This window comes from Aquila chrysaetos, chromosome 19 (assembly GCF_900496995.4).
Source record: "Aquila chrysaetos chrysaetos chromosome 19, bAquChr1.4, whole genome shotgun sequence".
Lineage (NCBI taxonomy): Eukaryota > Metazoa > Chordata > Aves > Accipitriformes > Accipitridae > Aquila > Aquila chrysaetos.
The window spans coordinates 25221253-25236508 of record NC_044022.1 but is presented as its reverse complement, the minus strand read 5'-3'; the positions used below and the strand labels follow the sequence as shown (position 1 = coordinate 25236508).

The window sequence follows — 15256 nt, the reverse complement described above, 5'->3', positions numbered from 1 at the left end:
TGGTTTTGGTTGGAGCAGAGGAGGATCCCTCAGAAATAATGGCTAGAACCATTTTAGAAAATGACAAAAATGTCCCCTACTACTTTATTGTGATAAAGATAGATGACAGAAGAAAAGTGAACAAAACCCAATGTGGATTCCAGTGTAGTAGATGAGTACTTAGTCATACGTGTAACAGCTTAGCACTTGTTTGACTTGGCTGATTGTAAAGTATTTCAACAGCTTGTTCCCAAGTGGTTTGACCGTACACCAACCACAGGGAAAATGCTCATCAGCCAGTTGCATCTCTGCCACCAGTACTTGCCAGTTGTAAGCTAAAAGTTTGGTCTGCTTATGTTGCTAATTTCCACTGACCTGATTGATGATCAGGTGCAAGAAGCTTTCTTCTGAAGATCATCTATGGCTTACTTCCAAATTATAGGGGGAAAATAATATGTGACATTCAGACTGTACCTAAGGCAGCCCTATAACGGGACCACGATCACCCCCATCTATATCTGCTTTTTTTCCCCAGGAAACTGTTCAACTCTTGGACCCATGTTATTGATACCTTGATGTAAGCAATTTTCTGCTCACTGGAGAGAGCCTGGGTAATGGGGAGAAAAAAACCCTAGCTATTATAGATACTAAGGGATATACTAGAAGCTGTACATGGAGTTAGGTCTTTTCCATCAGAAGCTTTAGTTCCAGTTCAGTGTCAGTCAATCACGTTTCAGTATGCCCTGTGTAGTGATATCCAAGGTGGGTTTCCAAGATGAGCTCCTCAAAGACTGGATGTATTGTGTCCGAGGGTGCACATGACAGAGTTAGATATGGTCTGGTGAATATGGATGCGGTGGTAAGAAGGGAAGGGGTAAAGTGTGCCACTGTGCACAGCTGTGAACAGTGTTAAACTGAAGTCCAGGTGACACAATATCTTCTATATCTTTCAGTTCATAGACATATTTTGTCAGGTGGTGAAAGTTTCTGTGGAAAGGAGCAGGAATGAGCTTTCAGCCACAGATGTCAGAAGTAGGTGTTTAGGGCAGAGTGAAACAGAGAAAACAGTTAGTGAAACTTTCCCAGGACACTCTGTAGCCTCCATTCACTTTCAGACTGGGATTCATGAAGAACCAGCTGGAGTGTGATGAATCTTTAGGAGCCCGAGAGCAACACTTAGCAAACATGGCTGCTGTGGCTTCCATGCTAGCTTAACTCTGGGAACAGTTTAGCTCATATAGTGGGGTTTAAGATGATAAGGGCAAGGTACCCGACATGGTTCCATGGTGAGCCATGTGAGGCTTCCTTGCACTCTGAACTTCAGCAAACTGCAGAGCATCACATTTGTTTATACTCAGTGCTGATACAGACTTGTCAGACTAGGTGCATGTTGGCATTTCCAGTAGCTGGGTAAAAGTATCATATGGCCAGGCTATGTTTTCTGCCATCTCACCACTGCTCAGACAATGGGTTATCCCCGTCCTGAGCATGTTTTGAAGGGAAGGGTCCTTTGTTTTGAATACGAAAATCTTATTTAGGAACTGAAAAACTTCTTTCAACCAAACAAAGTTCTGGAGCAGACCCCTAACTGGTAGGAAGAAAATCCCCCAAAATCTACTTTGAATATGAAAACACGCTGTAATGTTTACCTTCCATGAACTGGTTGACTGTAATAAAGGGATTGAATTCAGAGACTGTGAATGTCCTTTTCAGGTTTATACTCTTATTCCATTCCTATGAAGAAATGGGAAGTTGATGACAAGGTCTGAATATCTCATTGATGACCATAGTAGTGAAGATTCTATCCATTCTGTAAAATTTCATGTACAAGAAATTGTTCCATTGAGCTACATTCAAAGAAATTATATATACTAAACATTTAAGAGTCTTTGAGCTTTTGGGATTTTACTAATTACATGAGCTTAATACACATGCTTCAGAAACTTGCATTGCTGCCCTGTTTGAACCCAGGATGGAAAGGTATGAAAGTCATGAGCGAAGTGAACTTTAAAGCAAAAGGTGTTTTTTTTTCTTTTGAAAGTACTTCTGGAAAGAACTTCTCAGGAAAAAAAGAACAAGTACTTCTGGATTGCAGGTACTTCTGCATTCTAATAATAAATAAAACCATTATTTTCAGCAGTTGGAAGTGACAATCCAGTGTAATCCAGTACCTTGGGTATATGTTTAGATACTTGGTGATCCAAGTGAGTAGAGGTAAAGCAGAATGAGAAGAACATGGGTGAATTAGAACAAGGCTAAAATTTCATAGTTACTTTATTTAAAGATGTGTACCACTCATACACAACAACTTGGGTAATGGCAGAAATGGGCGATTCAAGTGCACTGGCAAATGAGTTTGAGAGGTCTTGTATGTGGGAGAAGTGAAGAAAGCTACTGTACGGGCTCAGAGCTGCACATGAACTAGTTTTTCAACTAAAACAGTGTGAAAAGAGCATCTTTTTTTGAAATAGTTTTCTGTAGCTATTGTTGTATATACCACTGAGCAATATGAAAACAAAGACTGACTCTTAAATATTTCATTTCCTCTTTCCTACTAAATATGCTGGGGGAAGTCAGAATAGCAGATGGAAAGTGTCATATTTGAATATTGCTTTCACTTCTCTTTGACATACACTGTCTTTAAACGCCGAGTGGGGAGGGAAGTGCAGCTCCAGTAAAACACCACAATGTGAGTGTTGATCTAGTGATCTTACACAGTTGTATCCGTGTCCAGCTGTATCACTGTCTAGTGTTTGTTAGAGACAATTAGGAGGAAATAGTTGTTAAAGTTACTGTAAAATTGTAATTGCAGCCAAAAAGGTTGGCTGTTAATCTGGGGCTAGATTTTTGCTATCTGCAGTGTACTACTATATTTTTTTTTTCCCTAAGGAATGCAAGTGTGTTTTGCAGACTGAATGGTCTGGCGGTAAGTTAGAGAGAGACTGTTTTGTCAGAAAGCTGTAGTAAATCACTTTTGATGCTTTATTTGGGAGATTTGTGGGGGGTTAAGGAATATTCTTAATTGAGTGAAGGAAAGGTCTTGGTAGCTGGTAACTAAAGACTCATTCCTTATTTATGAAGAAGCTTACTGGTTTGCCCTTGGTTTGTTATCCAGTAACATGATAAACATTAATATGCTTCCGGTTATTAATCAGTGTATGCTGTTTGCTTGTGCAACTTGGTGCGTACTTAAAATCAAGTGGTTCTTTAAGGTCAAAAGTGCCTTTGCTTCGGTTTTGTTGATGCTTTATTCCATAAGGCCCTGTTTACTTTTTGTGTCTTTCCTTCTGAGCATCATCTTGTTTTCTATTGCTTAATTGGTATTCCCAGGTCATTCTCACTGCTAATATGGACTAAAGCTCTCTTGCCCAAGGTGGTATTAAGAAGCTTAAGGGACTTCTCTGAACTGCTACAGTGCGTTATTAATGAGGTGGGACTTGCACCCCGATGTTCGCTTTTCTACCCCATGGCGTAGTTCCCGTGTTGTGTCAAAGAAGCAGTTACAGTTTTGGTCTTTCATTTTGCAAGTGAGTAAATATTTATTTAGACAAACTCAGAGGAAAACATCAATAAGGAAAGATGGTATTTCTAGCTGCTGCTTCTTAAAGGTCTTGGTTAAAGATGAAAAGACTGTATATCTAGTTCCTTGTTATTTGTATCTTATATAAACACCTAGCAAGAGGAGCTTTGGCTGGCAAGTGGTCGGTGCTTGTAAGATTTTTTTTTTTTGTTTTTTCTTAACCCCAGTTTAGAGCAATTTTTTAGGGTGTGCTGACAGTTTTTATTCTTCAGGGCTGTGGTGTTTGCCAGCTTGCTTGGTCTGTTGCTCTTGATGTTGTAGTGACCATAACTGAACACAGCTGTTGAAACAATACACAGAAAGAAGTTGATTTGCCTAAATCCCTGCATGGGCTTATGATTTTGCTTTTGAACCCTTCCTGCTAACATTACATTTGAGTAAATTCTATGTTTTGAGTCTAGTTTTGTCACACCTAACCAGCTATCCTGTTTGTATCCTAAGACTGAATACCCATGTCTTCTGTACCTGTCCCTACCTTCTAGTTTAGATAACAGGTCATTCAGTCTTTCTGCAGAAATGAGCACAAATTTTGGATGTTGAAAGAAGGATGAGGATGCAGAAAATCACTAGTGAAGAATGTGAGCACTGTGGGCTTGCATGGAATGTCAGTTTTGGTCTTGGTTGTCTCATTGGTTCTGAGCTCTAAAAAAGCAGCGTAGATTTTCTACGTGTGATTATGGTGTACAAAGAGAAAATTTCTTGCTCCTGCTGAACAGTTACCAGCTGTTTACATTATTGCTCTGAGGTAGAACTTGAGTTCTGACTTGCTCCTCAGTGTAAATTCAGTTACTTAGTGAGGAAAGAGTTCAGTGGGCTAGCTATTAAGAGAGGGTGCAAGGGAGGATAGACTGAAGGACTTGGCTACCTTTAAAAGTAATATATAGCCATCTTTTTTTTCATTTATTATGTAATTAGCCATCTTATTACTTTCTGATACTACTGTTGCTGTTTTAATTAGCATTAAAGGAGCAGCTTGTGCCATAGACTGGCATATTTTGTCAGATATAACGTTCACTTCAGGTGTTGCGTACTTTAACTCTGAGTTGAGCTAATGAACGGCTGGTTTGCATTCAAGTAGCTGGAGAATAATTATACTTCTACATGGGCCATGTCAAGTGTAGAGATGTTCCTCACTCTTCCTCTTTCACTTTCTCCCTGTGTGAATTAGGGAAGACTTGGTGCCTTTTGGACAACATCTTCCATGTACTGACTCTTTGTTGAAACTCTCATTGCAGTACGGAAACAGGAGTAGTTGTGGCACAGTATGGATGATTAGAAACCTGTTTTGAGCTTTGATGTGTTCAAGTGAAAGCTTCATAGGTGTTTTCTGTCTCATATGAACCTTTCAAAAGCCTTTCAGATGTCCCTAAGCATAAAGGAAAGCCAGCACCTTGATTTAAGGAACTGTAAACTAAAATCCACAATTGCACGTCTGTGAAAACTTCAGGCCTGTGGTGGTGAAGGTAGTTTTGACCTTTCTCGTGGTCAGTTAGTCTGGGTAAATCACACTGCACAGATTCAATGTGTCTCATTGCTTGCATCAGATCTTTAGGAATGTGAGGGAGGAAAGTTTTGTATGTGTGTATTCTGCATCTTCACAGGAAAAAATGCGGTTACATTCCTACTGTGCATCTTTGAATTGGTGTTGGCCTCAGGTATGATTCATAGCGGGCATAACTTTTGAAGGACTGTTGCCAGAAAGTATCTAAGTCTTAGAAGGAGAAATGAGTTACTGAACTGCTGCTGAATGCCATTACTTGACTTGAGGAAATTGAGATATGAAGGGGGTGCAATTATAATGAGATCCGCAAGTGATTCATTGAACTAATGATGGTTGTGTAGCTCTCGGGGCCTTGCTGTCTTCAAGTGTGTGCTGAAAGCACATTAAAATAGAATTCCAAAAATTCCTTATTGTGCGTGCTACAAGATCGCATATCAAATGCTTCTGCTTTGCTTCTGAAGTCGATCTGAAATCATGTGTGAACTGTGGAAAACTGTTTAATTACAAAACTTCTAAATAAATCTTCCTAGCAAGTGTCTAAATTGGAGTACAAGCATTTTCTCATCCTTCCTGTGGATTTAGGTAACAACACATCTGAATAGTATCTCAACTTCCCACTGCATGTTCCTTTGCTGTTCGAGGCTTTGTATACTGCAGCAGACTTGACCCACACCTTCTGTGAGGTACCTTTTTTCTTTTTGTAGTGGAGTGTATCAAATTGGAAAACAAGGCAGCTTGAAAACTTATATAAAATTGAATTAAGTGTGAATTCTTGTCTACCATTTGAATTCCAAGAACTCAGATCACATGATTGCTAGGTAATAAGTCAAACTGGTACGGACAGATGAAAGCAAGTAGTGAAAATCTGAGGAGGTAGGAAGTTCAGATAATAAGATGTTGAGCAGTGCTGTGCTAATAAATAATGTTCATGTTGGCTAAATACAGCTCATATTTAGATTTTTTTTTTTTTTTTTTTAGAGCTAGAGCTTTTATGCTTTTTAAGAAAAGGAGGAAAAAAAAAACCTAAACAAAACCCCAAACCAACCTGACTGCTGTGAGCTACAAAGCACACAGAGCCTTGTGTTTTTCTGTGACTTAATTATGACAAGTATTCAGAGACCCAAATAGCTGACCATGCAAGCTCAGTTCTGTTAAGTTCAAAACAACTAGAATTGCTGTAGTAATGTTTGTGTTGCTAACTAATCTTTGAAGCCTGCTTTAATGCTAAAATAGTTGGAGGGATTTTGCTTAAATTCTTCCAGAGCTACTGTGGGTCATAAAGCAAGCAAGCTAGGAAACTCATGTGAAAGCCAGGTAAAACCAGTATATGTACCAGCTTGTACAGAGGTCAGAGCTGATCCTGACCTGGAAAGAATTTATGGAATATTCTCCCTTGAAACAATCAGGAGGAGGGCAGCAGTCTGAAAATCAGGGATGGTGTCCAGAGATGAAGACTATGTCTTGGTGTTTATGTTAAAAACTATCTGATAGGTAGGATGCTCCATTAAAGGTTGAGTAAGGAGAATTGGTGCTGAAATTGTAGCCAGTGTTGATAGTCCTGTACAGCATGTCTTCTGGAGAAAAAATGATTGCTTTTCAGGTAATCAGGTCTCTGTGAGAAGCCTGAGTGGTGATTTGCTTTTGGCAACTTTGGGCTTTTTTTAAAGTAATTTCTGTAAATTTTGACTTTGCTTGTACAAGATGGTTTCCCAGCCTTCTTACACTGGTTTTACCCTTGTATTTGTACTTCAGGCAAAAGTAAGCTGGTTTTTTTTTTTTGTGCTCCCCCCCTTGTTCTTTGTTGAATCAGAAATGCTCTCTTGAACCTGTATGATGCTTTGCACTTTACATTGATTATATGGGATATCACAAGGAATGCAGTGGTGGTGGAAGAAAAGCCTTTTTCCAATCCAGCCATAGATTTATAAAAATTTATTTGTGGCCAATTGAATTTAAACTTCATTCTGGAAAACGTATTCAAGTTTACTAAGTTCTTTAAAAATTAAACTATTCCAACAGAATTTCTGAAACTTGCTCGTGGACATGGATGCAGCAGGCCCACTGTCATTCTTTGATTAACATCTGGAAGAGTTTTCAGCCTAACCTTCCTTTCACAGAGGGGGCTGTTTGACAGCATCTTGGATGGCTGTTGCTGGAAGAAACTAAACTGCCTGCCTTGCTTAAGTTTAGATGCTCCTTTGACACCTTTGCAAATTGATTTAATGTGTCAAAGTGCTAGTGTTTCTGCTGGGAGCAAGGATTCATGAATAGTTTTGGTGAAAGAGACAGTGCTAAAGAGGGCAGACCATGCAACTGGAAGAGAGGGTGGGAGGAGGCAGATTTGGGACATAAAGAAGACAGACCTCCCCTTTTTCCCAGCAGTGAGCCATTAGATCATCTCAGCTGCTAATAAAATGATAGGCTCCATGTGATAAAGAGTAGACTTAGCTGTTGCCCATATTAATGACCTGAGCTTCACAATTCATACTTGGAGCCTGAGCTAGTAAGTGTGATCAGTGGCTAAGATAGAAAAATGGTGTTTGGCTGTGTTCTCATCCAGCTTGGATATACTTACACTGGTGTTTTTTTTTTTTTTTCCCAGGGTCATCAGATTCTTGTAAGAGAATAATAAAGTGGTTAAGATGGAAGAGGAGTCAGAACTCTCTGTGCTTGTTTTTGCTACCCATTATGTGACCTTGAACAAATAATTATGAAATTCCACGAATACTTTAGGCTGTTGTAGGTAGTCACTGTTCTTCTTGTGGTTCCATGAACAGTCTGGACCTTGTGTTAACAACAGTGCACTTCTCTCTCTTGTTTTGACTTATTCCCTTTCCTTCCCTTCCTCCCCACCTTCCAGCTCTGCAGTGATTTTTATTAATGGTACCAGATTGTTAGACTTAACCTAACAAAAAACCCAAGTGAATAGCTTTGTCGCTTAAGTTTCTCAGGCCCAGAGGGAAGCAGAGCATGGTGTCTGGATCAGTTTAAGCCGTCAAGAAACTGCAGTGTTAAAAAAAACTCTGCTGCCTTCTACTCCTGCCTGCTCTGCCCTGCTTTTGTGGTGGGCACATCTGTGTAGCTGTAGTGAGCTGAATTGGAGGAACTTACACTTAAAATTAACTTCTTTTTTTGTCAGCTGTAGCTTGGATAAATTCTCTGACCCTCACCATGAGTGAGACTGCACAAATGCACAAGAAAACATTGTGCAGGATGGGAACAAGTGTCTAGATGCAGAAGGTGGTATTTTAGGCAGAGGTAGTGAAAGATGATGGTTATGTATCTTAGTGTTGAGGGAACTAAAGCATGAAGGGACCAGGCAGTTTCAGTCCTTAAAATCTCAACTTGGTAGACACTAGAGTTCTGGGATCAGCTGATGAAAAAAGCAAAGTATTAACAAGGTTGTTGATCAAAATACTTTATTCTGTAGCAGTCTGACTTTTTGTTTATGGCCTGCGGTAAATCTGGAGAGGTTCCCAGAAAGTCATTGAATGGGAACGATAGATACATTAAACAACTGATAATAGTTCTTCAGAGTGATGAAAACTGAGTGCTTTTCTTAAATAACAAAAAAAGATCCCTGACTTTTAAGAGAAGCTGGTCATTGCTGAGCGTGAATGGTCTCGCTGCACTCTAGCAGCTCTGTCAAGATGCTGCTGTTGAATTGTGGGAAGCCAGTTTTGTGGCTCTGCAGGCATGAGGGATGAAACCTGACGGTAGGCTCTGCTCTTCTGATCTCTTCTAAAGCTTTCCTGATCAGCCTTTCTTCGGGATAGCTGTATGCTTACAACCTGCGATATCTTTACCTCCAGCAGTGTTTTTAAAATATAAACTACTATTCAGGATTTCTTCTAAGGGAAAATTAGTGGCTCTCTTCTCCTGGTTTGTAGTAATTTATTTTCAAGGTAGAAGGAAGCACTGATTTCCTTCATGTAGGTCAGTGTAGCGTTGCTATATAGCAGTTGCTTTTACTCAGTTGCAACTTAGACCAGCAATTAAATCAAATGATAACAAGGCCTACCATGTAATTTCACTGCTCCATTGACTTTCTTGGGAATTGCAAAGGACTAGGGCAACTGTGGTAATCGAAATAACTTCTGTGTCACAAACCCCCTAGAATGAGCTGTTAAACCTGCTCTACTGCTCTGCTAAGCAGTGATCCAGATACGCCGTCATTCAGGCTGCAGGCACTAAATTCAGAGCTGTTGGGAAAATTAAATAACCTTTTTAATGGTATCAGTTCTGCTTGTCAGAGCTTACTTAAATCAGTGCTCTGCTGAAAAATAACTTTTTTTGCAGTAGGATATCTTATTAAGATGCCTGTTGTAGTGTCTGAGATCTTCAGTACTGTGTTACTGATGGACTGTCAACTGTTTGAGGAGATAGCGGTGAAAATTATCTATACACATCTGCATATTTTGCTTGTCTTTTTTATGAAAGCAGATCCTGCACTATCAGCTTGCAAACACAACTGGTCTTTCTTAAGTTATGTGACTCATGAGGCTACCAAAGCACTTGCCTTGTGTTTTAGCACTTGTATTTTGATTTTTTAAACTGGGCTTTTTGGAATGGCTGCTCTGGTTGCAGAACATCTCATCTGTGGGGGAATCCTTCCTTGTGGTGAAGATTTCTTGATACCTTTATAGAAAAAGCAATTAGCTAGAACTTGTCTCTTAGGAGAAGTAACCACTCTTTCCCACTTCACCTAAAAGAAAAAGGAAATGAAAGAACTCTGGATTATTTGCAGCTACTGTATTAAATGTAAAGTGTAATGGGTCACTTCTCTATAAAGAGTTGCTTTTGCAGTCTGAAATGCACTGATACCTCATTGTGAACCGCTTTTCACTTTGCTTGTGGAAATGCCAGGCTGTATGTAGCTCCGCACATATTTTAAGCTGGCGGTTCCATTTAAGTGGTCCTGTCTGCCTTTGGCTGCTTCTTGCTGCGCCATCCCTCCTTTCATCAGGACAGCTGCTTGTACAGCCACATTGTGAACCCTATTGAGGAACTGATCTGGTGAAACTAACCCAGTGAAAGAGAGGTGGTTAGTTTTCATCCAGATCGGTTCCCCAGGGTGATTCACTGAGCAGCTGCACAAGTGCTTATTTATGGTGGTACAAATGAGGAGGGCGATGCAGAACTGCAAATAAGCAGCGGAGTTGGCAGCAGGGCGATTTGGCTGGTGCCAATGATAGCTGAACTACAACACAGTGGGTTTTTTGTTTTGTGTATTCAAATATCTTGAGCAAAAAATGATAGTAAACACATAGGAGGCAACACTTAACAGAGATTTGAAAATTCCCTTGAAATAATACTTATTGTCACAGAACAGCCACAAGCTCTTGATGAGGAATTTTAGAGCCTATTTGAATTGTCTTCTGGATATGTCTTCATAGCTGATGGTCTCCTGGCTAAAGCTAATTATCTTTGGTCAGGAGAGGTTAATTAACTCTGAATGCTGCCTCAGTGGAGTTCTGAGGAAATCTGAGTAATGCAATATAATATCAGTGACAATGTAGTGGGCAAGCTGGAAGGTTTATTTTCAGGATCCAAGTCCCTTGTCAGCATGACCTCATACTAAAGAATATGAACAAGAAAATTGTCCATGTAACTGGAAACTTCTTCCCTATCAGCTAGGCTAAATGGACAAGTAATGGGATAGGAGGGAGGAGGAGAGTGATGACTAAGTTAGTGATTTAAATAGACATTCATTACCTGTTGCATGCTGAGTCCTGAACTGTGTTGTGGTCTCACAGTCCCAGATTTAATGTTCCTCTTCCAACTGGTTTGGGAGAAGTGAGACTTTAGACTTTGGGATAAATTCCAGACTAAGGGTGCACAGAAGTCACAAACCATGGAGATAAGGACTCTGCTCTTGTCCAGAGATGTAGCTGTAGGTTATGACACTCCACGGCTTTTTCCAAACCTCATTGCACATAGTGAAAGATGAGAAACTTGTTTGGCTTTGCTTGAGGGCTACTTCATTGTAGCATACTACTTAAACCAGTCACACAATTAGTTTGCAATACTAAAAAGATTTGGAGAAAGTTACCCCCTCAGCTAGATGCTATGTGGGCTATTCTTCTTAGATTTTAAGGGGTTTAAAAAAAATATCAAAAATGAAGGGGGAGATGAACATGGTACATGACTGATTTGTATGCTACTGAAGTTAATTAAAGGAGAGAAATGGCACATAAAATCCTTGAATCATTTTTATAGGGAGTGCAATATATGTTCAAAGCCATTTCTTAAGGAGTGTTTAAGTTGCTTATAAAAATGGCTAGCAAAACTACACAACTTTAAGGATAGGTTTGAAATAATGTACAAGGTCCATATAGTTTGTGTGGGTTTTTTTTAAGTGAGGCTTAATCTTTCTGTTGACATTCCTGATACCAATTTCAAACAAAATAAGACCATGTGGTTCTGCAAATAAGCAGCTTAGAAGGTTGGCTATGTTGTTTTTGTTTGTTTGTTTATTTGTTTGTTTTTTTTTATTTTGTATTGCATGTATATAGTAGAGTTATTTGGGCATCCCATCTCAGGCTCTGTTTTTAGTGTAACTCATAAATAGACTTTGCAGGAATGAATCCACCAGTGGTTTTGAGTCTGTCACGTGAACAGAAATTTAATATTCTTCTTACATATTTCCAGGAAGGAAAACTAATATATCACTTAAGTGATACTAAGTGATATAAAGTGTCATACTGATTCCAAAACAGATGATGGCCTTTCAACTCTTCTTAAAAGCCTTTTAGGACAAGCTGCAAACAGAGAAGTTGTCTTTTGGTTTCAAAAGCATTTTGAATCTGCTTTTGGTCAATGTGGGAGTGTTTCTTTTAAGGTGGATCCAGACTTACAAATTAACAAGGTTTTGGGAAAAAGTAGTATGCTGTAAAATGAACTCTGTGGTAAAAGGATGCACCAAACCAGTTGTTTGAGGCTTGTAGGTGGTTTGTGGTGATCCAAAAAGGATAGGGAGCCATTTGTCAACACCCCCATGGTAGATGGGTGAAACACTGGTAGGTTGAGAGATTGATTGGGAGAATATGATACTGAAGGATTTGGTGAGAGCTTTATATATTTGAAGTGGCAGTTTGCCAAGTGCTAAGTTCATGGTAGTCTGTTTTAAGCATGCATGGGTTTTCAAAGTTAAAATAAGAACCATAGCTAAGCAATGATTTAAGACTGGACAGTCCTACAAAATTGCTTTGTTAACTAGTTGAATTTAACAATAAGCTAATAATGTTAAGTATTTGTCAGAGACGAAGGGCATGGTATGCTTTGAAGCTGAGGATTTTAGCCACAACTATTAAAGCTGTTTGGCACTTGGAGTGGGGAGAGAGAGGGATTGATTCATTCTGATGATTTTTGTTTGAGATACAGTAATGTAGCAAACTAACATAGTGTTGGAGTTGGATGAAATCACCTAAACTAAAGATTTTAGTGACATATTCTAGTGTATTTAATCCAAGAGAAAAGGACTCAATTATCCAAGCAGATGGTAGCTGACAGACATCAGAAATTTGACTGTGCCCTTAATTTTCCCTGAAAATCTGGATATACCTTTCTGATGTACTTTACTTTTAGTTAAGGTTGTTACAGCAGTTTCCAGGATTACTGTGAATTCAGGAAGTTTTGTTCAGCCAGTTATGTATGACTCTGGGTTAGGTGGTGGTTTATTTTGGAGCTCTTGGTCCACTAGTGCTTGTTGAAAATAGCTTTGGCTAGGAAGTGTTTCCAGTGTGATGATGCAGAACACCTGGGTGATACTGCTGCTGTTTGATGTTAATAGTGTCACATATTTGCTTGAAACTGCTCAAATAGTTGGGGTGATTTAAATATGTAGAATAAAAATTATGTATAGGACATGAGTAAGAATAGCTTGTCTTGTATATCAGTGTTGCTTATTCTGATCTCGTAGGTGCTAGTTGTTGCTTGTCCAGTCAGTGGCTTTGCTGAATGCTTATTGTTTACACTAGCTTTCTGCCAAAGAAAATTGAGTGCTTGGTGGGATTCTTTGGACAATGGTGCTTTGGAAATCATTAAAATGCTTTATTACAATAAAAAAGGGTTCAATTTAATTTAAGGAAGTTCTTTAACTTTTTACATTTTTTTTCTTATTTTTAGCGCCGGCTTCGTCATCTTCGGAATATCGCTGCACGTAACATTATCAATAAGAATGGTTATCGCCTCTTGGATACATACTTCACTCTTCACTTATGTGATAACACCAAGATATACAAAGGTACACCAGGCTTGCTATCAACTTTTTTACCACTTAATCTTTGAATTCTTATGGCATGAATTCTTTGTCCTTTTTTTTTTTTTTTTCCTTGACAACCTGCTGCCATTGCATCATCTATACTAACAGTGGAGAAGACCTCTTTAGTTTCCTGAACTTCATAAAAGCTTTCAGTGTTAGCAGCCAAGGAAGCAAAACAGATGACAGATTTGGTAAAGTCTCTTAAATCAGCCTATTTTTGTTATTGCTCTCCTTTCCCTGCCCCCCCCCCCAATTTAAGAAACTTGGCAACTTCAAGAGCACAGAAAAGTTAAAGCTTTTGGAGCCTTAGTTGCTTTGTGTGGGGGAGAGCGTTCCACTCTGTGCGTACCAGTTAAGTTACGGAGCATAAACCATCACTTACTATTATTGAAGTTTTCCAAAAATAGAATTGTCAGCCAATGACACAAAGCATCCAGGCATCTGTTCTGCTTTTGATAACTGTGTTTGAGTGTTACATCTTGTTTCTCTTTAATGCTTTGCTTTCCACTGCAACGTATAGTTCTTCGTTGTGGAGAGATATTATTAAAAATATATATTTATGCCCCTTTTGATACGGTCAACAGTTGGAGCTTTGTAGGCAAATTTTGTTTTTCTCCTAATTTTTATTTTCAGCTAGTGTAGTTGAACCTTGCTTTTTTTCAGGGTCATTGTTTCAGAAGGATAAGAGTACATAACTTGAGCTTGCTACCTGGATTTTCTTGTAGTGGTTGGTTGAACCTGTAACTGATCACTGTTTCTACAGTGTTTGGTGTAAGGGACTGTTCTGCACTCCATCAAAGCTTTATCCTTGGACTCCAATGGACTGAGGGATATTGTACAAAATCTGTATTCCAGCCTCCAGAGCTGTCTACCTAAAGACTTTAAGCTCTTATTTTGGCTGGGGAAGCCAGGGTCCATGTGTCAGCACTTGCTTATTTCCATTCAAATACAGGGTTCTTGGCACTTCTGTGAGGTAATTTGGCTGTTCACTTTCTAAGCATCTGGAACAGGTCATCCTTGCTCTTCAGGAAAGCAGTGCAATTAGTGTATCCATGCTGCACTCCTCCAGGAAGACGTTGTATGACAAACTAGTCGCTTTGTGAATGTCATCCAAATACTGTAAAGTACTGAGGCATGTTCTTTCCCCAGAAACCAAAGCCTCAGTAAATCTTGAGGATTATCTTGGGTATAAAGATGAAATGCTAAATTTAAATAATGACTTCTAATAATTAAGTGTGAATGAGTACTTTTAGTCAAAAGCATGACTGCATTTTAAAATCTCTCTCATGAATCTGTTACTGATAAACTAGACCCACTAGCATTTGTCTTTCATGAGTGTTACTTATTTTAGCTTTTTCTATTTCAAATACTAAGATTTGTATCAGTGTTTAAGCTAATCTAAAGGTGTTTTTTACTCATTTTTCTTTAGAATTTTATAAGAGTGAGGTGATCAAGAATTCTCTGGTAAGTTATTTTAATATGGAAAAACTTTCTTTTAAAAATTGTATATGTACTGCAGTATATTGGTTTCTTTGCTCAATACCATAAGTGTTAAATGTTTATTTCCACTCTTCAGTTCTGTTGGGAGCATCACATTCTTCTTCTCAGGTTCTTTTCACAAGGGTTGGAATAGCGAGTTACTGAATAGTAGAAATGCATGTTTGTTTTAACAGCTGTGGAGCAATGCTCTGTTAATACTCCTGCAGATAGGACTAAACACTCCAAGGGCAGGGCATTTTCATGTGAAAACTGTTCAGTGCTCAGTTTAAGCTTTACAGTATATATCCATTTTAAATATTGAGAACACCAAATAGGCAAAATAATGTTGGCTGGATTTTCACTGGTTTAGCTTCTTTCAGTATGTAAGAATTGTATGCATCATAACTCAGGTTTGTTTACAGTTCATATTTTTTTTTTTTTTTCCTGTTCTAGC

The 15256-nt window shown here is 38.9% G+C and overlaps 1 protein-coding gene across 5 annotated transcripts in view; it reads left to right on the top strand.

Annotated features, from left to right (window-relative positions):
- Positions 1-15256, top strand: part of UVRAG (UV radiation resistance associated) — a 97652-nt gene that overhangs the window by 4455 nt on the left and 77941 nt on the right. For 4 of the 5 annotated variants that reach the window (XM_030042685.2, XM_030042684.2, XM_030042686.1 and 1 more), the window contains 2 exons: positions 13188-13305; positions 14753-14787. In XM_030042685.2, the coding sequence (XP_029898545.1) occupies positions 13188-13305; positions 14753-14787 (153 nt within the window). The remainder of the gene's footprint in view (positions 1-13187; positions 13306-14752; positions 14788-15256) is intronic. The other variant, XM_030042689.2, reaches the window with a different exon arrangement.